The sequence below is a fragment of the Passer montanus genome, unplaced genomic scaffold, assembly GCF_014805655.1.
Source record: "Passer montanus isolate IOZ18808 unplaced genomic scaffold, ASM1480565v1 scaffold7, whole genome shotgun sequence".
NCBI classification, from domain to species: domain Eukaryota; kingdom Metazoa; phylum Chordata; class Aves; order Passeriformes; family Passeridae; genus Passer; species Passer montanus.
Window position 1 is genome coordinate 5,368,587 of NW_024372147.1, and position 27,482 is coordinate 5,396,068.

The 27,482-nt window shown below is 36.6% G+C and overlaps 1 protein-coding gene across 1 annotated transcript in view; it reads left to right on the forward strand.

Annotated features, from left to right (window-relative positions):
• Window positions 1-27,482, forward strand: part of LOC120511925 (guanine nucleotide-binding protein G(q) subunit alpha) — a 121,045-nt gene that overhangs the window by 28,359 nt on the left and 65,204 nt on the right. Inside the window, exon 2 of the mRNA XM_039729584.1 lies at window positions 12,939-13,123. Within this exon, the coding sequence (XP_039585518.1) occupies window positions 12,939-13,123 (185 nt within the window). The remainder of the gene's footprint in view (window positions 1-12,938; window positions 13,124-27,482) is intronic.

The window sequence follows — 27,482 nt, forward strand, 5'->3', positions numbered from 1 at the left end:
TGTGATAGTCCATGTTCTTACCGACCCAGTAGTAGTTTTCATCTCTCATTTTACGGAAGCATAAAGTTTTTTCCAATTTTTCATCTATTTGCTTGAGCAAATGCAGCATCTTAAGAGAATGCTGCATTTGTCACGTACTAAGTGTGGAAATACCTATATGATGTCATGTGTAAAGCTAGCAAGCATGTCCTCTCAGAACTTAGCTATTTGATTTACTTTTTTTTTTTGTCATAACAAAAAGCAGGGATTTTTGTGGTCGGGAAAAAGAGGGTTTTTTGGGGGCGGGGGGGGGGGTGGTGTGGAGAATCTAATTATATTTTTTTTAATTATAAAATTGTTCTTTGCTAATATTACCCTTGACCTGATTTCTTAAATTCAGAGAGTGCCAGTGGTATATTTATGTCTTTAGAGCCTTCGTCACTTTCTCTGTGTATGTATGCACATGAAAGTATGTGCATAAGTGGTATTTATATTAAAATATGGAAGGAACATGATTAGAACATGATTTGTTCAATCTTTACTTTTTCAGTGTTATTCCAAACTTGCTAGATTTGAAATTGTTAAAATAAGAGCTACAATAATATAGCAGTTGTGTCACTCCTATCCAGCTAATGAGCTGACTTGCCCAGGTCCTCTCTCCTTGTTGGAGGAAAAAGTGTACAAGGGGTCTACTTTCATTTTGGAGTAGCTGCTTAATTAGTGTATGGCTTCTTGGAATACCTCAGAAGACATAAAATATGAGAGGACAGCAAAAACCCTCAAAAACTTGTGACTCTCCAGGGGAAGTAGCAGTTAAAAAGCACTCTCAAGTTAAGAATGGTCTGCAGGACCATTAAGCTGCAGGAAATGTGCCACAATATCTGGAACTGTGCTTCTCTCTGGGTGGATTTAAAGTGGGCTTGGCCTTGGACCCTGCCTGGATTTCACAGCCTATGTGCACACCCCTGCCAGTGTGCACCAAGAAACACATAGAAGTTGTGAGCAACCCTGTGAATGTAGGAACAAGAGGAACACAGACACAGCATTTGAGCCTCCCACATATTTGTGGGATGAAAATAAAAATGGAGTAACGTGTTTTTACTGCAGAGCTGCTGTGCCAGAACTTCTTATCATGGTCTGTCAGTCCTGCTGGGCTCTGTGTGCGCCTTGGGGGTGAAGAGATGAAGGAGCACTGCCTGTAGTAAGGGACAGGTCTTTTGGGGATGGTCTTTCTAATGGCTGCTACATAACCTCAGAGATACTTGCACATGGAAGGAGGCCAGCAAGAGGAACAGTCCTGGGCTCCAAGGCCTGCCATGTCCATGGGGTGAAGGCCAGCCAGGAGGAGCTTTGCCTTCTAGGGGGTAGCAAAAGTTCTTCCCAGGGTTACTTACAGCTGCTGATTTGAAAGCAGTCTCTGCACTGGACTTGCCTTTGTGCTCCCCAGTTCACCTCCTTTTTTGCTCTCCCAGCAGCCAATGTCTGCTGAAGCTGTGTGCCCATTCTGTTTTCTGTTAGGAAGTTTCTTTGTTCCTTATAAAATGCCTGAGCTCCCTCCACTCCACCCTCCTTCCAGTTTAATGCTGGGGTCAGCATTAAATGACAGTGATATCCCAAATGGAGTAACTGGGTTGGTGATGTGTGGGAGTGAATTGGGTGCTCCTTCAGTGAGAGGGCCTGAGACCAGGTGGCGGTGGGTTTCAGTTCCACCCCCTCTTCAGCCTCCCTGCGGAAGGAGGAGCAGCGCCTTCGCAGTAGCATGAGAGAAGCGGGTTAAATGCAAGAGAGAAGTACTTGCTGTAAAACTTTCGCTTATACCGTTAAGTATTTCCTTTATGGTGCTCTCAAGATGTGTTCATTAGGGAAACCAGGAAGATACACAATGTGTAATACACTTGTAAGATGTAAAATTAAAAAAAACTGTTCGTTACCTCAGCTGATTCCTTACTGCAGTCAGTTCAGGGCTCTGCTTGCAAGACCCTGCACTTTATTTGTACTTGTTTGTATGCAGTTAGACTAAAGCAAAAACTACTTCATAATTTTTGTGCTGCAGGTGTATTTGAGGCTTGAAAGAGACCTTTGTCTTGAGTCTAGTGCTGCCTGTGAATGGACCGGGGAAGCTGTCTGACTGGTATCTGCCTACCAACATTTGATACATAGTTCCTTTATGTTTCTAGTGTCAGTTTGATAGTGACCCTGGTAAGTTAGACTCTTGTCTAATCAGATGTTCACCAACAGCTGTCATGTTATCATACCAGTACAGAGGTCAGAGAAAGCTCTGAAGCATGAGCAGCAAAGAAGAACATGCAGAAGAGACCAAGCTTGAAAGTCTTTCTGAGGAGTACATAACCTAAAACAGAAAGATCCCAAATAGCTTTGTGGGGAAAATATTATTCTCTTAATGTGTAAGAAGAACCAGCCCAATTTGCTTTCCATTCTTTCTTTTAAGTCATCTCAATCCATATGAAAATGTTCTTTCTTTGGCATGAATGAAGGACATATGAAAAGGTGGAAAAGCAAAGAGGTTTTCTTCATTCATTTGTGGTTTTCCCCTGGAAGGAGTTTTTCATGATATCTAGACTAAACTTGGAACTGGGGTGATCATCATTCTTGGAAGCAATGGCCAACCATTCTTGAGGAAAAAATGTACCAAAATGCTACAAAACAGTTGCTGTTCTTAGTTTCTAATTTCAGATAATAAGATTTGCCATCAGAAATGTTACTTGAGATAAATATTGGATCATAACAAATGTGCTATTACTCATATGACTTGTTTTCAGTAAATTCATATTTAAACTAGTTTTGTTACAGCAAAGCAATTCACTTGTATGCATTTCTACGTTTTGAGAAGGAAAATGCTGTGCTGTGTACTTCCTCTAGTGCTGCCTGTGAATGGACCGGGGAAGCTGTCTGACTGGTATCTGCCTACCAACATTTGATACATAGTTCCTTTATGTTTCTAGTGTCAGTTTGATAGTGACCCTGGTAAGTTAGACTCTTGTCTGACTCTATAGATGTTCACCAACAGCTGTCATGTTATCATACCAGTACAGAGGTCAGAGAAAGCTCTGAAGCATGAGCAGCAAAGAAGAACATGCAGAAGAGACCAAGCTTGAAAGTCTTTCTGAGGAGTACGTAACCTAAAACAGAAAGATCCCAAATAGCTTTGTGGGGAAAATATTATTCTCTTAATGTGTAAGAAGAACCAGCACAATTTGCTTTCCATTCTTTCTTTTAAGTCATCTCAATCCATATGAAAATGTTCTTTCTTTGGCATGAATGAAGGACATATGAAAAGGTGGAAAAGCAAAGAGGTTTTCTTCATTCATTTGTGGTTTTCCCCTGGAAGGAGTTTTTCATGATATCTAGACTAAACTTGGAACTGGGGTGATCATCATTCTTGGAAGCAATGGCCAACCATTCTTGAGGAAAAAATGTACCAAAATGCTACAAAACAGTTGCTGTTCTTAGTTTCTAATTTCAGATAGTAAGATTTGCCATCAGAAATGTTACTTGAGATAAATATTGGATCATAACAAATGTGCTATTACTCATATGACTTGTTTTCAGTAAATTCATATTTAAACTAGTTTTGTTACAGCAAAGCAATTCACTTGTATGCATTTCTATGTTTTGAGAAGGAAAATGCTGTACTGTGTACTTCCACCTCTGGGATGGAGCCTTTTTGTATGAGTAGTAGGTCAAAAGTTTATATCAGGCTTTCACAGTAGAGCTCAACAGCTGTCATGTTATCATACCAGTACAGAGGTCAGAGAAAGCTCTGAAGCATGAGCAGCAAAGAAGAACATGCAGAAGAGACCAAGCTTGAAAGTCTTTCTGAGGAGTACGTAACCTAAAACAGAAAGATCCCAAATAGCTTTGTGGGGAAGATATTATTCTCTTCATGTGTAAGAAGAAACCAGCACGATTTGCTTTCCATTCTTTCTTTTAAGTCATCTCAATCCATATGAAAATGTTCTTTCTTTGGCATGAATGCAGGACATATGAAAAGGTGGAAAAGCAAAGAGGTTTTCTTCATTCATTTGTGGTTTTCCCCTGGAAGGAGTTTTTCATGATATCTAGACTAAACTTGGAACTGGGGTGATCATCATTCTTGGAAGCAATGGCCAACCATTCTTGAGGAAAAAATGTACCAAAATGCTACAAAACAGTTGCTGTTCTTAGTTTCTAATTTCAGATAATAAGATTTGCCATCAGAAATGTTACTTGAGATAAATATTGGATCATAACAAATGTGCTATTACTCATATGACTTGTTTTCAGTAAATTCATATTTAAACTAGTTTTGTTACAGCAAAGCAATTCACTTGTATGCATTTCTACGTTTTGAGAAGGAAAATGCTGTGCTGTGTACTTCCACCTCTGGGATGGAGCCTTTTTGTATGAGTAGTAGGTCAAAAGTTTATATCAGGCTTTCACAGTAGAGCTCACAAACATAGAATAGAATAAATATTATTTATTAAAAAAACCTTTGGAAAGGGTGTTTTCATGTTTTTGGACTTAGTTGCTGCTAACATATTGTTAAATCATATAATATACTGTTTCATATTGGTATTTCAGATGGATGCAAATGTGCATCTAATATACTCTGAGTACTACAGTAGTTCTTTAAAACACAGATTGGAAAACAGGTCACAGAATTTCTAAGTATACCTTACGAAAGCAGAACATGCAAACTATAAGGCTTTGTGTGCTTTTTGTGGTTTTCCCCTGGAAGGAGTTTTTCATGATATCTAGACTAAACTTGGAACTGGGGTGATCATCATTCTTGGAAGCAATGGCCAACCATTCTTGAGGAAAAAATGTACCAAAATGCTACAAAACAGTTGCTGTTCTTAGTTTCTAATTTCAGATAGTAAGATTTGCCATCAGAAATGTTACTTGAGATAAATATTGGATCATAACAAATGTGCTATTACTCATATGACTTGTTTTCAGTAAATTCATATTTAAACTAGTTTTGTTACAGCAAAGCAATTCACTTGTATGCATTTCTACGTTTTGAGAAGGAAAATGCTGTGCTGTGTACTTCCACCTCTGGGATGGAGCCTTTTTGTATGAGTAGTAGGTCAAAAGTTTATATCAGGCTTTCACAGTAGAGCTCACAAACATAGAATAGAATAAATATTATTTATTAAAAAAACCTTTGGAAAGGGTGTTTTCATGTTTTTGGACTTAGTTGCTGCTAACATATTGTTAAATCATATAATATACTGTTTCATATTGGTATTTCAGATGGATGCAAATGTGCATCTATATACTCTGAGTGCTACAGTACTTCTTTAAAACACAGATTAGAAAACAGGTCACAGAATTTCTAAGTATACCTTACGAAAGCAGAACATGCAAACTATAAGGCTTTGTGTGCTTAGTAAATACAGCTGTTGTCTTGTTGATATGTTCTTGTGCATGATAATTATGTTTGCAGATAGAATGTATCAATAAAGAAATATTCACCTGCAGTTTTCTGTATGGTACAAGAATGGTAGCCCTTGGCATGGGGGAAACATGGATGGCCAAACTCCATTGCCTTATATTAGACATGAAAATCACTTTTTCTGAAGACATAGGGTTTAAAGTGGTTAAGGTATTTTCTTCCCTTCCATAATAAAAATAAAGGAAAACTATTGCAATTTTGAATACTACCAGTATTTATCTTTGCTTTTGATTAATCATAGTGTTATATTGTCCCTGAAATAGTGTCTCTCAGAGTTGGCAGGAATCGGAGTTGTGTTTATCTGTTCATAATCCCTCTGAGTAACAGAAGGTGAAAGAAACTTGAAAGACTTAATTATTAGGTAAATAAATTTTATGTATCTTCCTTAGTAAAAGTTTAGAGCTAACTCAAGCATTTTATTGGAGTGCAGGGAAACTTAAATCTCATACTGAAATTCCTGGAGAATCATCCTGGAGACCTGCAGGATGTGTAGTGTTATATGGCCTCTCTCAGCCCCCATCATTTTCAGTCCAATTTTTGTGCAGAGATGATAAATTGTAGGTGTAATATGAAGGAAACATAAAAGATTTAAACCCTAAACCCAGTCTCTATTGAATTAGTATTAAGGTAGTTTTCACAGAAAATCAGGTGATGGTCAGCATATTGCCACTATTTTCTTTTAATACATAGCTTACAGAAAACATACATGTTGATTTATAAATAGTTGGATATTATACTGATCTCAAAGTACATAATAATAAATTATCAATTTTGACTTGCTACTGCCTTGGAATCTACTGGAGTCTGCTTTCCAACACCCTCATATAAACATTCATTTGAAATTAAGCACACACAAGGTTGTAAAGACAGATTTTGCCTTTCCTCTGTGCAAGGCAGGTAAGAGTTTGTATGATACCTTCTTTTATGAATGCTGATGTTTGTTTCTGGTTTTGTTTATAACATTTCCATTGGAAGAGCAGCAGCCAACAGACTGACTTTAAACAGTTTGCTGTTCAGTTGAGTTGAGAGTAGCATCAAGAAAATATTTTTGATGGTGAAATTTGATTTGTGACACTTTTTCTGCACAGATGAGTTCTTTAGGCAGAATTTGTTGAAGCTGCTCCAAACCATAGAAAATGGAAAATTAAGCACAGACTGGAAAGAATTGATTCTCTTTAGGGAGTCTGTGGTTTATCAGAGGGATCCTTCAAGAGAAGGGAGGAGAAGGTCACACAAGGTGGGATCCTGTCCTGCTTTGAACCCATTTATAAAGCTGTGTGAATTCTTGAGGAATTACTTGTCCTCTGTGAAGGCACCCAGTTTATCTCTTCTCTTGCTTTCTTGCTTCTGAATTACACCTAAATCATAATAAGATACTTCTAAAATGGTGACAATTATCTGTTTGTAGCTATAAAAGCTAAGGAGGAGATTCTATTTTGTTGGGTGGGGGCTTAGGCGGTGGTGTTTTTTGTTGTTGATTTGTCTGGTTATTTTGATTGGGGGGGGGGGGCTTGCTGGTTTGGGTTTTTTGGTTTAGGGTGGGTTTACAGTTGAGGGTTTTTTCTGAATTGAAGGTGTGGGGTAGAGAATGCTGACTTACAGTAATGAGCTGTGCCTAGCTGTGTAATAGTAGTTTTGCTGTGTAGTTTTGATTAGCTGGCACAAAGATGTATTTGATTAACTGCATTTTCTGTAAAAGAGTTGGAGGTTCTGGTTCACAAAAAAGCTTGAATTAATATTATTTAAGAAACTGCAGAACATCAGCTGACTTTTGTGTTTCAATTCTATCTTCCATTTCCTTCCAGTTTTTCAGTGATTCAGTATCTGTCTTAGGTTTTATTATAGTAGTAATTTTAACTATTTTGAGTGCATCACTTGTACAGTGAGGATGGGTATATTGGTTCTCTGTTTTGCGGCTGCACTAGAATGACTATTATAGTCTCAAAAACAACCAGATTAAATTTGTAAGAGGATTTTTCTTCTGTAGAAGGCACTCAGACTAGCTGTCCACGTAATGGCGGGTATTCTTTCCCTTTTTTAAGGGAAGATGATTTATACAATTTCAATCATGTAGGCAAGGAAATGATGGTACCACTTTAGTAATATTTGTAATGGATAACATTTGCTTAGTTTTTCATAAATATTTAAGATATTAAAGATTATTCTTGAAACAAATTGCTCTACATGAATGTAAATGTTTCATATTCCTTATTTGAGGTAATTATCTACTTCATGAGCTACTTCATAAAATTCTATCCATCCTGTTTTGGAATAAATACTTTCTTGTCTTGCTCTTTTTTGTTGTTCCATTAGTAATTCATGAAATAATATTGTGTAGAGTATTGACAGTCATCTTAATGAAATGTTTATTAATTACCGAAATGATACAGAGGAGATAATTTAGTGAATGTTGAAGTGATTATATGCTTATTCTTTTTTTAAAAGCAAGTGGAATATGCAAATGTGCCTTTTAAGCAAAACAAGTAAAAAGATTGTGTAGTGATTTTAAATTAAAGATATTGTGTCAGTGGAGCAAACACTTGGCAATATAACAACATGTACCCCTCTCCCATTTTTTTCTAAGTGGTTCTTAATTTCAGCCTATGCATTATTAAATCTCAAAATGCCATCACTAGGGTTCCCACCTAATTTGGCTTTTTGTAGTTACTCTGTTCAGTTTTTAACATAGCTGCAAAACATGGTGCTGTTGATGTAGGAACAGACTTCAGGACAACTTAGTTGTCTTTCTGGCTTTTTTTTTGCTTGAAACTTGAGATGCTTTCCTGTTTCATAGGCTTTTCTGTAACTCTAAATCAAATGCCTTTGAAATGTTTCCTAACATCAAGCAACTCTTGTAAGGTTTAATCTATTAATGTCAATTAATGAGTTATATAATCACACAAGAAAAATATAATGGTTCTACTGTTCATTTTGTGAAAAATATTAATATGCCTACTGTATCCATTATCAGGACTTACAGAAATTCTCTTCATGCCTCTGGATGAGTTGTCACTGAAATTCCTCGGTGTTTCTATGTGAAAATGGTCAGTTTCAGTTATTAACTTGGGGTAGTATAAATTGGTTGGAGGTACAGGTTGGTACCTATGTGTCTTTCAAGAGGTATGATACAGTGATACAGTGTCATGGGGATAATACTTTTTAAGCAATAGGGAAAAAAGTTCATAGAGTACTAGCAGTCTTCACTTAAAAAGGACTGCCTGAACAATAGCTGTACCAGCTGAAGCACGTCAACTCAGTTGTGGCAACGGTTGGCAGAGGTGATGGTTAAGGCTGTTGTAGAGGTAAGGATCTCTTCATGAAATGTCAGGATCAGAGCAGTGTCTGCCTAGGTGCATGACCGTATCAGATGGACTGACGTGTTTGTGTGGGAGCCTCCTCATTTCACTGGCCTTGCTGCTTTCTTTTGATGGAGAAAGGATACTCTAGTTCTGCTCCAGAACTTGGACAGACACATGTTACAGGGTGAGCTGGGGAATTTCACCTCTACCTCAGGGAGTTTTTCTACAGTCGTATCAACTGAATATCCCTCTCAGCAGTAGCCTTCAACTATGGGCCTGAAAGCTGTTGTTCTAAGTGGTAGGTCAGACTGGCTTCTTTGCTTCAGTTCCTGGGAGGATCTTCATGCATTCCATACTACATTTTAACTGATTTGTCACCTACAAAGCCAAGCTGGTCCAAGGCCTGAATTCTGCACAGTTTTATGTTTTCATTTACCCGTATTTGGTTTCAGCAGAAATGTGATCCCACTGCATTCCACTGCTAGAATAGCAACTGACCAAACCATATTTTTTTGTTTTCTCTATCACGGAATTAGTGGTAGCGTAGAGGACATCAAACTTTCTTCCAAGTGAAGTATAACTTTAAGTGAAATCAAGTATTTTTCTTTTCATGCATTACCTCTATATTACTGTTTTACCACTCCTCCTAGGAGTTACTCTGCTGTTTACTATCTGATAAGGCTGATTGTTCCCCTTTGCTGTAAATCTGTAAGGCAGTGTACAACCGACTGCTTTGTCTGAGTAAATGTTTGATGAAACTGTGGTTATAGTATTGTTCTGCTCATCTGTGTAGGATGTTGATTCCACCCTTACCCATGAATCTTCACTTTCTAGGTACTTGTAGGCTTTCTTTCTGCATCCAAGCCCCAAGATGAACGCCAGTTTTCTGCAAATGTACACACTTGTTTTGACAGCTCCTAGTAAATGTGTGCATATAGTTGACTAACAGGGTAGTGAATTTCAATGGCTTTCTCCTTCCTTACATTTTAAGAATGTAATCCTCTTCTATCTAATTAAATATAAAATTTCAAACAGTAAAATAGCAGGTTTTTCATGCCTTTTCATATGTCAAACTTGGGGAAAATACCACTATCAGGTGTAGTTAAGCAGTGTTTCTGTTTAAGAGATGCCAGTGTGAATTTTGCTTAGAGAATGGTATGTTTTTTGTCTTAGTTAAAATGCAGTCTCATATTTGATCTGAAGACATTATACCTAAGATTTTTTTAAAGTTGCAATGCAGAGAAATGCAAAAACAATTGCAGGACAGCCATACAAAGGAAAGGCTTGTCATTCTAGGCTTCTACAGTTGTTTTTCTTTTAAATTAGTCTCCTGTATCCTCTTTGTCAGTCACTACAAGTTCTGAAACCTCTCTGCCAGTAGCTGCATTGTCACCTATTTAAAATAAACCATGTTTAAAGGTTTTTTCTTAAGTTTTGCAGAGCAAAGAATGTTTCATTTCAACATTCTTTGGCTTGATTTTTGCAGGATGTGTACCAGGAGAAGTAAATTGTATGTGATATCTATATATCTGGGTGCAAGTGTATGCAAAAGGATCTACTCTGCATTTAAGCAACCTGGCTTCTTTCCTGATTCTGCTTGTAGATGTAATAATGCTGGAAGTACTTTCAGATCTCTGGTTGTAAAATTCTTGATGATACAGTAATAGTTGTAGCTATTAACATTTCAAGGAAAAAAAACACAGAGGTTTTCAGAATTTTTCAATTTTCAAGATGCTAAGCTCTTACAAATTTTGATAATGCCTCTGTGAAGAGTTCATCACTGTTACAGACATTTCTTTATTATTTTTAGAAGACAGTTAATCTTTTTTCATTCATTAGGTTGATTTTATCTGAGAAGAAGTTTAAAAGTCAGATGACCAACCAAGGTGTGTGCTTGAATCAGGAGTGTGGGGGTTTTATTCAATTGCAATATTCAGTTCTCACCTAAGTTCTAGACAAGGAATTATATTAGGACTGGAGAGGGTGTGGGGCAGGAAATGTTGAAAGTAATGTTTTTTAAAAGATGAGGGAGTGTGGCGGTGGTATTCTGATTATGACTGAGTTTCAGGTACATTGTGTGGCCTCATCAGTTTTCTGAGAGATCTGAAGATAGTATATATCTGGCTTCAGAGAACTGACTTGACTAATGTAAATGTGCTGTGGTAGCCAGCAGAAAATTGGTCTCAGTATAGTTTTATCCCCCATTGGTCCATTCTGCTGATCCACTACACTGCCATTTCACCTTTGCTCTTGTCTTGTATCTGCTGGAGAATGATGGTGGTAGAAGCAGTGGTTAGCAGAGCCCATAAGGCATTCATATCCTCTCAGAAGAATATGTAGACTTTTTTCTTACGTAATTAAAGGTTTTCTTCTTTTCACCAGTGAAACAGGCCCGCTCAAGGGTCGTGTTGAGGCTGTTACGCAGTGTTGTTTTTGTTTATTATGGTAAATGGTAAAATTTTAAGAATGTATTGCCATGATTTATATTTTAACTTGTTCTGTAATGAATGGATGAGGCTGTAGAAAGCACAAGGTGATACCAGTCAGTGTCTCTAGGGAGATGATCTAGCAACCTTGTGTTACTTAAATGGAGCCTACAAGAAACCTGGAGAGGGGCTTTTATGAGGACATGTAGTGATGGGACAAGGAGAAATGGCTTTACAATTAAAGAGGGTAGGTTTACACAAGATATTGGAATAAATTCTTTACGTGTGAAGGTGGTAAGGCACTGGCACAAGTTGCCCAGAGAGCCTGTTGATGGCACGTCCCTGGCAGTATGCAAGGCCAGGTTGAGCAAACTGGTCTAATGGAAGATGTCCCTGCTTATGGCAGGGGGGTGTTGTGATTAGATGATTCTCTAAGGTTCTTTCTAACCCAAACCATTCTGATTCTGTAGTATGTAACATCATGTTTGATTTTCTGGGAATGTGTGTGAAAGAAAAACTGCATTAGAAGTTAATTATATGTATGCAGGAAATGGGAGTGATGGTTTCAAAGTTATGCTTGTGGTAAGGGCAGAAAATTTTAGAGGCTTAGATTTTGCAGTGTATGCTATCTCAGAAATTGTTAAGGGTTACTCCTATAAACTGCACTGCTGTGAAACACACTTTTTTGAGAAGACACCAAAAATGTTGTCTGAGAGGCCTATAAAGCTGCCTTTGTCCTGGCCATGAGTATTATGGTACGAGGCATGAAAGCTTTACAGAAATGATTAAAATGAAGCCCAGGCTGAAAGTCTGAAAACCAAAGCACTGAGCAATGTGTTTTGTTTGCTGCAGAGCTGAGTAGCTGGGTGAACACAGGGCTTATGTAGCTGTGCAGATTCAACTCCTCCTCTTAAGAAAACACAGGGATAGTATAGATAAGCTCTTGTAGTCATGGATGAGCTTGTGTAATTGGAGCAAAGAAAAAGTGTTGTGTGTTGTAACCTTTGTGAAGTTTCCAACAAGGAGATCTTAACTTAAAGTTGACAAATAGTCATATTTCATCAATAAACTACTTCTAGTACAAAGTATAAAAAGACATTAAAAAGTTGTAGGGAAAGGAATGACTGCTCATTAATAAATATGAACCAAATTTTAATTAACAGTGATTTCATATGGTTCTGAGATTGAAGTTTGATGGGCTCTGATTGTTCCAATACTAGCTTAAAACAAAAACAAAATAAAAAGCTGCAACCCAGTGACACCCCCTCAAACAAATAAATAAAAAAACACACCAACAAATACAACAAAACTGAAAACCCTAACAAACCAACACCCCTGAAAAAAAACCCAAAAAACCAAAACACGTATATCAGTTGCTTGTAATACCAGATTACTGTGATGTCCTGAGAGATAGCCTAGGAGGATTGTTTTTCTTCCTTTCTGAACTTTTGTGATGAAATGTCTCATGAAGTTAGAGTTTCGTACAATTACATCTATAAGAAAAGATACTTTCAAACATGAAGTCATATGTAATATGTATATTTTGGAGTGACATTTTGCTCATTAGTTTAGTTGCTAAATCAAAATGCAAATTTTAATTCAGTTCTTCAGTTGCCACTGATGTTGCTGTTTGACCTTGAACTGGTTCTTGGAGTTACCTTCCAAGCACCAATTGACACTGTTGAGCTCTTCAAGTAAGCAAGCTGTCAGCATTGTGCAAAAAAAGTCGTGTTTGTGTCCACTGGGTAAAGCATATCCTTCTTATTTGTCTTGCAGGCACAGGAGAGAGTGGCAAAAGCACATTTATCAAGCAGATGAGAATCATTCATGGATCAGGTTACTCTGATGAAGACAAAAGGGGCTTTACAAAACTGGTGTACCAGAATATATTTACAGCAATGCAGGCCATGATCAAGGCCATGGATACCCTCAAAATCCCGTACAAGTGTGAAAATAACAAGGTGAGATTTTTGTTTATTTCTGTAGCTGAAGTTTTTCCTCTTTTTTATTTTCGGAAATATACTGAAGGTCTCAAAAAATGACACATCATAGAAATGATACTAAAAGCTCAGAAGAAAAGGGCGTTTCCTATCCTGCATTTAGATCTCTGCCTTTTTGTCTACTCTCACAACATAAATACGCTTTTAAACTAGAGTCCTCTCTTAAGATGCCTGGGGAGCATTGTCACAGAACAGAGGTTTAATGGCAGGCTGCCATTTGACTTCAGTAACTCTTGTCCTTTCCTATGCAGCTGTGCTCTGATTAGAGCACAGTTAAACCATTCTTGTGATGTGTAGCAAAAGTTTACTGCTTAAGGATTGCTATTACACTACAAGTGGAAAAAATGCAAATTATTATACAAATAGGTGAATATATCTGTGTGTGAATAGATTGTTAAATTAAAATTTTCTACACAAGACCTTAAAACAGTCAAAAGTCTTCTGAGATTGATGCTGTTACTGCAATTTAAAAGGACAAAATACATTTAAAGTGTTTCTAGGGTTAATCTCTAACTACCTTTTAGCATTTTTTAACAGTTTTAACATTTTTTTTAATATTCAGATTTTAATAGTCTGGTATCTACAATAGTTTGTCTCATTCTGTGACTAGGAATGAAATACTATTTTCTTAAAATACATGGTAAGACACAGAATTACTTGTCTATATCTCCCAATATCACAGAGTCACAGAATAGGTCAAATTGCAAGGTACCACAGTGCAGCATCTGGTCCAACCTCCCTGCTCAAGCAGGCGCTGTTTGATAACAGTTCCCTGAGAACTTGTTTGTATTTTTACTGTTGATCCGTTATCAACAGCTTTGTCGAAAGGACCATTTAAGATCCATGACAAAGTGGATGGCTCACCTTTCTTTCCATCTTGTGAAAGAATATTTAATGATTATCAAGTAGTCCTGGATGAAAGTAATACTTTCTTTGATAAATTACTCAAAAGTTCTTCTATTCTATTTTTTTCCATTAATAGAAAATATGAAAGAGCAGCAACATTTACAATAAAAGAAGGCATTCATTAGCTGGGAAAGAGAAAATGGGATAAACTTGGGTTAATATTAGAATCTTTTGTGTCTAAATATATGAAGTTTAATTTTTAGAACTGAACTGCTGTCTGTGTTTTTCGACAGCTAACTTATAAATAGGAAAGATAAAGCTTATTAGCAGGTTAATGATGAGTTGTTTTTTCATTTGCATTTGCTGAAGTCATTGCAGATGATCATCACTTTGTTGGTGATGTAATTCTGCAATAACAAGAATCTTGCAGGAGCATGACTTGATGCAGTAGGAAGTCAGGAGGATCCCATCTGTCAGAATCAATATTGTTAGCCTTCTTTAATGGTGGGTGGGGTTTTTCGTGCATGTGAAAAAGATTGAAATATTTGTAATTGGTGAGACTTCTGACTGTTGAATTTCCTAGTCTAGCTGCATGCTGGTGCTGTCTGTTTTCCCCTTATCCTCTGTAAATCACAATCGTATGTCTAATTAGTTTTAAAACTGCATTTTAATTTTCATTTCAGTCTTTTGGCTCCATGTTTTTGCTGTGTACAAAGCATAAAACATACTGACCTGAAAAGTTAGTTGATTGTAAAGCACATTTTTTCTTCAAAACTGGTGTTGACTGACACTTAGCCTTAATATCTGGAAATCCTAATGATACATTAGGATTCTGTTTTTCCTTGTATTATATTACAGAGTGTGTGTTCTGTAATTATTTTTTAGATGTGCTGACTTCTTGTAGTGTGTTTATATGGCTGAGTGAGTCAGGTAGGTTTGCCATAGCTGTAAACGCTTGGCCAGAACTGCTCACTTTGTCTACATAAAAATTACTTCACTGAAAGTAGGGGTCTCTACTCAGCTACTTCACGAGCATTCCCGTAAGTTTCTAATGGGGCTACTTGCAGACTAAAATAAAAGTCACCATTTACCAGACTCTCAAGGCGATTCCTGTACAGATTTCTTCAGGAATGCAGGAAAAACCAAACGTGCTACAGCATTGTGCCTAAATAGACATGATTGCGGTCTACTATACTTCAGTTTTGTATACAAGGTCACTTCACTTCAAAGCACTGAACACCAGTCAACAAATAAATCTGCTCCTTCGTTCTTTTACACGCTGTTGAAAGCAAACTTATTAGTCTAGCAGTCTAGAAAACACAGGAAGGGCACTTCCTATTAATTTGAATCTCCTATCAGGAAATCCTATCTCTGGAGAGAATATTTCGAAGTTTGAGTAACAGAATATTTTTAGCACAGTAGCTGTTGTACACTGTAGTTTAGAAAATTGCAGGTCAAGCTGGTATTGATGTGGTTGGGCCTGAAGAAAAATTACCCTTTTTTTGGGTCAAGTTCTTCATGTTCTGCAATAGACTTTGGGGCTACAGTATAAATGGTTGTCTCTTACTGTACCAATTTTCATACCTTTAACTGTGATTTATTAAAGTTGGAGTATTTTGAATCTCCAAATGCTCCTGGAATTTGCAGTGTCCTTATACCTAGCAGTCAGTTAAGTAGGCAGCTGTGTTCTTCCTGTGGTGTACAGCATCACAACATTTACATTGGACTATTTTAGTATAATCAATGCTATTTTAGTATAATCAATATTTTAGGATAATCAGTCATAGCCATAGGCAAGTTCTGAATTTCACAGGTCAGTTCTTGTGAGGTGGTATTTGTCTTCATAGTCATAAATGTAACTAAAGAGGCAGAGAGTGAAATGCATTGTCCTATGTTATAATAACCTAGACTGTTTTGAAAGATTCATTATCAGAGTAGTGAAAGCCAATTGAGAAATATAACTGTGTTTAGAAGCTAATACCTCAGAACTGATGGTAGAGCATTATATCATGAAAGACATTAATTTTCATGTGTTTATACATCTAAATGTGAGCTCTTCTGACATTTAAGATAATGGGTGAGTGTGATCTCTTTTAGGAACTTGTCTGTCATGGGAAATAGTTGCTTATAGACTTTTTTAGTTTCCTTTTGAGTAAATTTTACTGTGCTTCCATTATTTCTTTTTCAACTGGAAAAAGTTATGAGCATGTTGTATGGCTTTTGAATTTTAGGGTAAGAAGTATTTTATGAAATAAGAGAAAGTGTTAGTTTTTATAGAAATGTTCAGAAGCAATTATGATAATTGCCAGTCTTTTGCAAAATTTTGTTTGTACAAACTAATGCAAGCAACCACAGGTATTTAAATGCTTATTAAAAAAAAAAACAAACAGGCTTATGCTTTTTGCAGTTTGTGTGTTTAGACAAATGAATCTACTACTATACTAAACACCAAATACTACTTTTGTCCTGTAATTTTCCATTTTAATGTAACTTTCAAAAGACAAGTTGCTACTCTGTTCCAGCAGACAGTATCAGGAAGGCATCACTCCGTGGTGTTTAACAGGCAGGAAACCTTACTCGAATCCCATTCCCATAATTTCCTGTGAGACTTCTTAAATATTCATAACAATTAAACTAATGTGAGTAACTGTAGTCTTCAAGAACAGGCTACAGGAAAGTTTTTCAAGAAGCTGGAAACATAAAAGCAAGTTTTGTGGTAGACATTTGCTGTTAAGTTTCTAAGAGTATTTTCTGATTATTTTTGTCTGTATTTGTGCCTGTTTCCTTTGGGAAATGTTTTGCAGTCAAAATGAGCAGATATCGGAAATGCTTTCAAAGTTCAAAATCTTACTAGCATTATCTTCAAGTCCATAATTGTTTTGTTAGCTTGGTTTTTTCCATGTCAGACAGATCCACTGGAGAAAGCTAATAAAATTTCAGGCAGAAGTGGGGCAATAGGAACAGGAATGGAACCAGATTGCATAAGGTTTTGTCTTGGGGAGAGTTGGGGATGTCAAGTGGTGAAATCCCTTGGTGAAATTTGATGTTGAACAAACGTCAAGTTTGGAGGAAAGGACCTACCACAGACCCCTCACCTAAAATAGAGTGTGAGGGACTGAATCTAGAGCAGTAGTGTGCAAATTGGGAGGGGAAGTCTTTCAGTTTAGAGGGGGGTTTTATTTAACAAAAAAGCAAGAATTGTGTTCTTAGGATAGTGACATAAAATGCTTATTGCTTTGGAACAGGGATAATCAAAAGGCTCTTCAAGCAGATGGAGAAACCTGTATGGTTATTGGTTAGTAATTAACAATGTTCAGTGTTGGCTAGTATTTAGGTTCTCTGAGGTGTTTCTCCAAGCACTCAAAACCAAAGTAAAATTACCCAATAAATAGCAAGTCTTGCAGAAGAGTTAAATGTTTCTAAGACCAGGAGGCTCCATAGGCATTATTTTAGCAAGAAATATATAGCTGCAGTCAGATAACATGCAAGAGTGTACAGAAGATTTAAAATATTGTGGTCATTGAACTACATGTATTCAGACAAAGGAACTGAAGACAGCTTGCTTTTTTTTTCACTGGAAGCTGTAATGTTTCCTCCTATGTGAATATTGATCCATGAGCTTTAGGGCTTCCAATAAAGCCACAAGCAGTTTCTTCCTGAGTGCTTCATAAAGAAGCTTTCAACGATCTTAAATAGACAGCAGCCTCTCCTCTGCTGTCTTTCTCATCTTTTTATCAGTCTCCTGTCAGTCATTTGCTCTTCTCATTCTCTGTCTTTCTTTCTGGCACCTCCTCAGTCTTACATACAGTTCACCTCAGCACACCTTTATATACTTACCTATGGCATACCATTTTGTCCTACTTTCTGCTGTTCTTCTTCTTTATATTTGAATAAAATTAAAACTAACAAGCAAAAAGCTCCTGATATGTAGTAGTTTACATTCTGTTCTCCAAGTCACTCATTTGCTTGCTCTGTTTAGAGCAGAGGGTACTTCCATTTATCTGTATTGCTCTAATGGATTACTGAATTACTTGTTTCATCTTGTTGTGTTCTGCTTAAGTGTTTCATACTTCATACAGAAGCTCAAGTTCTAGCTGTTTTTTCAAATGTGTAGGGAAGATGATGGTATATGAGAGGTAAGCTGCAGAAGCAGAGTTGAATGCTCCCATGAAGAGTTTCAAATACTTTATTTAAAATAAATATATAAGTGAATGAACACTCTTCCTTTCTCCAGGTAATGTTCACATGAATGTGTTCACTCACAGTGAAGATGTGGAATTTGCTCAGGGCAACTATTGTATTGGGAGTTTGGCATATATTTTAAGGTGGTGAGATTGTGTACTCTTGGAATGGTTCTGACTTTCTTCAGGATTAACAGCCATTAAATAAATATAGGTATTTAGACAATACAGTTCTATAAAAAATGGATAAACATAATTATATATAAGTATTTTCAAGAAGGAAATATTTAGAAGTCATAGTTTCCTAATTACTTAATTCATTTCTCAGGAGATAGGCTAAACTTGTCTAATACTTTTCTCTAAATTAATTTCAAATTGAAGTATTTTTGTCATATTTACCTCTGAAAATTTATAAGAATATTTCTTTCTTGTAGTAACCTTTTTTTTTTTTTTGGGAATTGAGATCTGTTGTGTTCTGGTTTTATTATGTAGAATGACTAAAAGTTACTTATTTCTTCATTTTAATTCCTAGTAACACACAAGATGCTTGAAATAAGGTTTATTGCAATCAATTAATAGTTCTTCAGATTAAATGGACAATATTTTTCTCCAGATTTTGTCAGTCCCTTTTTCAGTGTCCTCTTCCTATATGGTAAAAATTACAATTTAAGCAGGTTTTGTCTTGTAGTAAAATTCAACCCTGGCTTGACAAAAGAGAAAATCCACAAAAAATCAAAACACAACCTGCCCTTCCCTCCTTCCTCCTCCCAACCCCCTTTTTTTCATTTCTGAAGTTTAATTTTTTTATGTTGTTGGATGTATTGCCTAGTAGAGCTATTCACATAATTCCATCAACCTCTACTTTTTCTGAAAGATTATTTTGCTCTTTTTTTCTCCCTGGTTAAATTAGGATTGAAGTCCACACATGAGGAGGTGATTGCATATTCACATTTCATCAGTCTAATCACATGCCTACCTGTTATTAGGCTATGGGCCCGTGTAGCTCCACTCTTAGACTTTGTATTCACTTTGGGTGGTTGCATAAAGATGAGTAATGAGGCAAGAATCCAGGGTTTTGCTTCTGGAAGAGTAGATTGACAGAGGAAAATCAAAGTATGACATTAGTCATGTTACATTTTAATTTTTTTCTAACTGTTGTATAACAAACAGACAATCACAAGTTGTGTGCTTCATCTTTATCAAGAAAGTATAGAGCTCTTGACTGTAGATTGTTTAATGTTTAGATTGCTATGGTGGACCTAAGTTATTGGGTAGGTAAGAAAAGAATTTATTATGAGTAAGTCACGTCTGTGAACAGTTTCAAACATGAGCGAAAAAGCTGAATGTTTGGTTGTAGGGATGGTAATTATGAAGAGCTGCCTTCTAACATTTCTCTAACTCTCATGTCTCTCTTAATTTGTTCTGTCATACATATGAACAAATGATACTGTGGAAAAGCTGATACAATCTGATGATGACTTACGTTTTTCTAAATAGGACCTTCTAGCCAGTGTTAAAATTTGGCTTGCTGTTTAGCTGTTAATCTTCTAAGCCAATTTGTAGATACAGTGTACTAATAGGTTTTACCCTCAGTCATAAACCCATGGAATTGAGTAAAACTGATTTTACTCACAGAATATTTTTAAAACACTTTTAATATATTTTTTTATTACTCCTTTGACCCTTTGCATTTTTAAAGCTGCTTTTATTCAAAGTCTGGATTAAAAAAGGATTTCTTTAGAGCTGAAATATAACCCTTGAACTTGATAAATTTTATTTAGTTATTTTTTCCTCTTTTTCTTTTACTTTCTCTGTCACTCTTAAATACTACCTTGATCTTTGAAAAGTTGAAAGGGTAATGATGAAGAACTGAAAATAAAGCGATTCAAAACAGTGCAAAAACATATCAGATAGTGTAAATTCTGCTGTAGCCAATAGTCTGCAAATAAGAAAGGCATAGGAGAAAATGAAATGTAGTGATATTTTTCAAAAGCATTTTATAGATATTTTAATTTAGCTGTGCAGTAGGAATTTGGGGAAGAAATTAACCTTAAAACTTAGTCTTGGTTTTGAAAATATGGAGTTTTTCCAACCACTTGCCACTTTGTAAGGACTTTTTAAAAACTTTTGTAGTAAAACAAGTTAAGTGGCACTTCGATAATGAGCCATGGAGGAGCTGTTGGTATTGAATTGACATCACTAAAAGACATGAAAATATGTCTAGTACGTGTATCTACTGTTACGTATGCAGTATGAAATGGATTTTTATTAACGAAAGTTGGAATTGCTTATATCTGATCCAAACTTGCTCATAAGGGAAGGTGTTTAAGACTGTGTATGAAAAGATTGAGTAATGCATTCACAGAGGTTGCAGAGGAGCTTGCACACTGAGATAAATGAAGCATTCCTGAAAGAGAACACACACCATGCAGGTGGTGTTTCAAGTGTGGTCAGGAAGATTCTAAGGACCTTTCTGTGATTTCGAGGGAATATGTCTTTTTGAAGGCTTGTTAATTTTTAGATGTACTTTCCAGTATTTTTATTATGATACTGTGTTGTGTATAGTTCATTTACTTGTTGAAAATCCCATTATATGAAAAATGTCTTAACACCGGTCAGTATTTTTCGAAGCTGAGTTTTGGAAGTTTTTAATTTCACCTGTGGGATATTCTAGTACTTCTCATAGGGAAAATAACTTGTGTGACATTATTATTAGACTCATTGTGAAAGGCCCTGTTTTAAAAATAAGTTCTTTTTCTGGGGCAGGTTTTGTAAACAAAACCATCCTAAACAGAGAGGAGCATGACAGTAAAGCCCTGTAGCTCATGTCCTTCTTGTGGGATAAACAATGACTTGCACTGGCTGCCATTGCTATAGTGGTGTACTCTGTCACTGCATTGCAAAATGTTTTAAATAGCAACTCCCTGCTGTAAAAACTACTCAAATTTTCCTCATCTCTTTTCTTTTGAGAAGAAGTGTACCTTTTCAATAAGTAGTTTTTTGAGGATTAATGATTGGTAGGAGCTATAGCTTGCTCACTCACTAACTTTGTCGTTTCCTGATTCCAGTGGGGTGTGTAAGTTCTTCCTGGTATGTTTCTGCCTATCTGTCCCTTTTTGGACACTCGTCAGCTTTTGTGGTCTTCCTGTAGAGCTTCCTGTGCACTGCTGTCTGATAATACCGTATGAATCAGCAATGTGGGTAGTGTTTTGACTGTCTGACAAATAAGGAACCTGCAACAGTAATGTTTTTAGTTTTTCTGCTTTGAAGTCAGTACTATTTAGAGTTACTTTCTTAAGGCACACTGGGATGGATTTCTGTGATCCAGCAGGTCTTTTTTGATTTATCATCTACTGGCTAGAATATGCAGTAGAAAACAACCTTTTATGAACACATCCCAGGCAGGTGTTGTAAATGTCTGGATGTACTGAAACAGACAGAGTCCTTGCCAACATAAAATGCAATCAAATTCTGGCTTTGCTAGATTTTAATGCAATTTTTCATTGTGTCCTTTGTTATTGGTCTAAACACAAGAATTAGATTTTACGAGTTCTTTCCTCTTTGGAAAGGGATGAAAATTAGATTTCTCATATGAAGTTACTACAATGAGAGGAAATTTAAATAAATACACCTTGGAGAGAGGGGTTGGTAAAGACATGGGCGAAGGGAGGAATATAGTTGATATGTAGGCTGAGTTGTCAAGATGCTACTTTGTAAAGAAAGGCTAAGTCCCTGAAGACAGTTTGTTTAGTAATGCTTTTCCAATGTTCAGATGATCTCATTAAGTCATTACTCTTTGACCATGACACAATTATTTCTCAACAGGGTATCAAGTAAGGTATTTCCTTAGACAAATGTTTTGTTTTTTATTTTATATTTGGCAATTAGATCTATCTTCTTGTGTTAAGGTTTGTGGGGTTTTTTTTCTTTCACTTTGCGTATTCTCAGATTTTGTGCAATTGTATTTGGCAGAAGAGCGTGAGGGAGGGTACTAAACGAGAACTGTTACGCTGCTGTGCTTTGTGCCTTGTTCCCATATTGCTTTTGAGCTTTCAGACTTAGAACACAGTGAGTTTCTCACGACAGTCTTAGGTTTTTTTTAGCAGTAAGGGTAGTGGAAGTAGTCACATGAATCAGTATTTAACAAAGTTGGAAAAATGGTTGATATGACTGTGAAACACAGGCTTCCTGATATAGTTGCATTTTCCAGCACCTGCTTTGCAGATACAGATTTATAACAGCTGCAGAGTTCCAGGGAATTTTACTACAGTACTTGTTTAAAATAAGTATTTCCAAGTGGCTGAGGAATCAAGCAGAAAACAATTTTGGGTCTGCAGTTGGCACTGTTGCACAAAAGACATAATATCCCTTCTGTATAATACAAGAAGAGACAGTAACTATCTCATACTTACAATGAGCAAGAAATGTAATGCATGCTTTCACTAGGAACTAATTTTATAGTAGAAGTTGGAGTTCATAGATGTTTTGAAAGGCTGAGTAAAAATACGCTTAACCAAAACCCTACTGCATGCAAAATTCAGACGTATTCATGTCCATCTCCTAATTATGCTTCACTACATCAGCAGATGAGTCTAATGAAAGAAGCAATGATAAATTTCCACTGTTTTATAGTATGCTACAAGTGCCATCACTGTTACCATTTATAAAAAAAAAAATCAATAAGTAAGCTAAGTATTCTCCTCTGCACTTCATAATTTTTTTTCCTCAGCACAACCGATTATAGAATAAGGGAACGGCTCATGTCCCTTAAAATACTTTTTCTGTTCTGTGGTAATCTTGCCATTTTGAGTGTTAGTCTCTACTGTCTTTCGTCTTACAACATCTTGCTATGTGGAGACCTGTACTCAAAAGAGATCAGTGGTTATGCCTGAAATACTAATAACTAGAGCTTAAAATGTAGACCAGGGCTGGAAAAGTGTTCAGAGTTGTTATGGGCACACTCTTCAAAGGCAGAGCTTTTCCTCCCTCCTTTCCAAATATCGTTAACTGTGATTCTGTCCAGTGCCCCAGACTCTCTGCCCTTTGCCCTGCTTGCAGCAGCAGTCTTGTCCAAGGATGTGGGCTCATCCTTGTCCTGAGCAGTCCCAGGATGAGCCCACATCCAGTTTGCAGCACAGATTCATAAATGGAGAGCAGCAGTAAGCATGCTTAGCATGTGCTGCCTTGGATCGCCACGAACTACCAGTCTCTTTGAGCTCAGTTCTCTCACACATCTGGTGACCCTGCAGTAGGCTGTAGGGATCCTTTCTTCTGTCCCTGTCACTTCCACTGGTGTATATGGCCCTGAAAATGTCACCGCAAGCAGCATAGCTAAGAGCCTAAGTACGGATCTTCTATGGTATCCCACATAATTTAAATTAACATTAATGTTAGTTAATTCAAAGATAGGAAAGTTCAAGCAAACTAGTTTGAATATGGTAATTGCCTATTTTTTCTTCCCCCCCTTTCTGACCTCTGATTACAACAAAACTCTTTCCTCCCTTTATGACATCATTTTACCAAAGTATTAGTCACTGCTAGTTTGGTGTTGCTTCAAAACCGATATGACTGCAGAACTGAATGCTGGAATCATGTTTGTGGCTCAGTGCCTTGGGCAACTGCACAGGCATACAGAAGTACATGCTCTATAGCCTTGAGAGCTGGTTCAGAAAATGGCCTGTAGTGGTTTTGGATATGTGTTCCTCATGCCCAGGATCCGCTCACTTACCTCTGCTCCCCTGCAGTATTGAATATTTGTGTACAGAGATGTGATTTGACCACCATGGGCTTTGATAAAGTAGAGAAAGTACAGCAGTGTCTGCTAGATCCAGTAGCTCCTGCTGAAAGTTAGGTCAGCATGGAGGATGTTCTAGCTTAACTTGGAGTAGTGCCTGAAGCTAAAAGCATCAACTGTCAGGAGGGTATAAAGATGATTTAGCACTCTCTTATGCTTGTCTTTCTTTCGAATCTCCTCCCCCACACCATCTCTTAATTAAGTATTGCTTGGCTGATTTCTAAGTTTGACCTCAGACCTCACATGCAACTATAGAACATTCTAGAAAATGTCACTAAGTCCATACCAGATCCTTTTGGAGGTAACTTTTAATGTATGTTTATACTGGTTTATAGGATCATGCAATTAATTGAATATGCCTTCCACTGAGTAAAACAAGCAACAGACTACTTCCCAAGCTAAACTAAGTGATCCACATGAAACTAAAGTAAGCAACTCAAGTTTTGATGTCAGGTTTCATTTCTTGCCAAACTAATTTGTTTGTTGAAGATTTATTTGCATTTTAACTTATAGAGGTTGATAGTATTCACTTATCAGAAAAATCAAGATGGAAAGTATTTCTGCTGGTAAAAAAATATGTGTGTGTTCATCTTTACTTTGAAATTGCAAGTGTGAACTGTTGCCTGTCAAGAAATTTTTCTCCCTTCATTGGTTTCTGAATGTGAATTTCACACGTTGTCAGGGATTTTGTTCTGCTTTTGAGTGTTCATTTCTTTAATGATGGGAAAGTTACTTTTAAGAAGTGAAATTCTGTATTGTGGATATGAAACAGCAGTGATTTAACTACCCTTTAACATGTAAGTGGGCAATTTATAAAGAAATTACCTTCAAAATGTATTTTTTTTAAATATTGTCTATGTAACAAGCAGGAAAAAAGAGACTCTAGCATCAAGAAACACTAAGGTGTGCTCCAGTACATTTCTTTTAATGGGACAAAACTAATGCTGCCTCTTCTGGCATCAGTTTTTCTAAGCAGTTTAAACCAAAATCTACTCCTTGTTAAAACGTGTCTAGCACCATTTTGGAGCAATTTTTTAATATGTTGGTAATTGTATTAGCAGTTTCCAAATGTAAGAAAGGGCTTTTGGTATATAAACTGCTAATTCTGCTTTCACTGACTCCCTTTTCCTTACTTTTTTTTTAGGGTATAGTAAATCTGTCTTCTGCTGTGAGAAGTTGTAACAAATGAATCCTAATTTTGGAAATTGCAGGATTGTGCATAGTCAGTTTGTAGTAAATAAATGCTAATGCTTTCTGTCACCAACCTGTTTTTTTCCTTGCATTACCACCTCTGATCTTTTTAATCTAATACACACTTGCTTTTTGACCTTTCCACTATCACTGTTTCAATTATATGAAAGCAGAAGGATAGGTATTTACAACTGAGTAGAAGTCAGAAATAGCAATTAGGAAGGCAAAGTTTATTTTCCTCCTATTCCAGCTCTTCTAGTGAAATGCTGTCAACAGAAGTGATTTCTGCCTACTCAATGAACAGTGAAAGCACAGTTGAGATTTCTGAAAGATACTTCTTAATTGCATTGCCAGCCTCAGACTCCAGAGTCTGACTCAGCTAAGAGGTGTTTTCCTCCTTCCCTTCTGTCTTGTCAGTGTGAGTTCACTGTTGGTGGGGCATGTGACTGCCATACAGATAGTGCACTTGAACAATCATTGTCTGTAGTCCATAGGGCATCTAAATTGGGTGTACTGACATTGGGGTGTGCAAGGCAAGCAAACTAAAGCCCCTTCCAGTACAAAAAAACCCAAAACCCTCACCTCAAGAAACACCAAGTTTTCATCTTTGAGCTACAGTTACTTTCCCATTATTTATTTAACCAGCATCCCCGTACCACTGCAGAGCAGCAGGCTGATACAGTGCCATGTGTTTTGCATGCAGTTAGCAGGAATGGGTAGCTTACCCATGGAAACCTATTTGCCTCTGATTTTACACAGCTTGTCAGTAGGAGGAGTTATTCTTGGCAGTTAAACAGTATTTAGGCTTTTATTCAGGAGCCACAGTACCTGTATTTCAGATTACACAGAGATGGTAGAAAGTTTTCATACAAATTTTCTTCAGCAAGGTAATGAAGATGAAAGATGTAGTTGAAATTACAACCAAAAATGTGTTCTTTCTATTTATTCATTCTACAAGGCTTGATGCTTGACATCAAGCATCCTTCCAAGCACGTTTCACAAGTCTAGTGGAAGTATTTATGTAAAAACTTATTGAAAACAAACAAGTATTCAAAGAAATCTTTGCATGTTTTAGTAAAAAATGCATTAGATCTGGCCCATAAGTATTTTTCTTTATCTTTTCCAAGGGTACTTAAAACCTGCCATTAATTGTCATGAGTCCAGTGTTGTCCTCTTAGTCATGTTGATAAGTACTTGCTCAGGTTATACCAAGTTATTCATGAAAGGCTTCATAAGCGTGATCAAAGGTTTCATAATTTGGTCGGTATATATGCAATGTCAAAAGGCAAGTCTCTAGCTGACTGCCTTCCTCTCCCAAAGTATGGGACTTAGCAGATTCCTTCTTAAGGGAGCTATTGCATCTTTTCTATGTCTGGTGTAAAGGCTAAGTTACAAAATGTGATATGCAGAGTCCTTCTCTTTTCAAGAAGATTGAAGATGTATTTCTATGCTTTGTATTTATTATGTAGGACCCAGTTAAAGTTAAGTTTTAGACTGTGCTTCAGTAAGTCATTTGGTAAGCAGCATGAGCACAGTTTTTGTGAGACGCAGTTTTCCTTTTCTCTGAAGGTGTTATTTATTAAGAGCCTGACAAAGAAATGTTAATATTACTGAATACCTTACTGAAATGAAAAATATGAGGAAAACATCCAGAGAAAGATTGCAGTAGTAACTGAAATTCAGTTACTATTGTTTTTGTCAGTGGAATATTCTGTGATTTTTTTTTTATTTGATATATTAATACTGTTTTTCCTTAGTCATATAAATCTAGGGCATTGTCCTTGTGCTACCTTAGTCACTCTTTCCGCTTAGCTCTGCTGTCTGTGGGAGTGGTGAAAAAAATTACACTTCAAATCATACTGCCTGTACTAATTCATATTGGACCTCTTCTGAAGATCTAACTGCTGAAATACTGTTTCCTTTTTAATTAAGGGTCTAGGAAAAAAAAGAAAAAGGAGATGCTTACTAATGGGATGAAGATGTTTTCTGTCTGTATAGACAGCAATCCTTCTCCAGAAGTACGTTGTTTAGGAGCAACATTCCTTGTGTTTAGGTTGGGTGCTTGATGGCAAGCAAACTAGGAATAGATGATGTTATTTTATGCAGAGTTAGTTGTGTTAGTGATGAGTCACTGTCTAGCTAACTGTGTTCTTTTTAATCTGCTTTGTTCATTCCTTTTCCCTCTCCTAACTGTGAAATGAATATTTTTATTGTAGACCTTGATTGAAATTCTATAATGATGAGTAATTTTTTTCATTTCTGTACATTATTGTGTTTGAGGGTTTTTTTCTGTTGTTGCTCCTGAGGC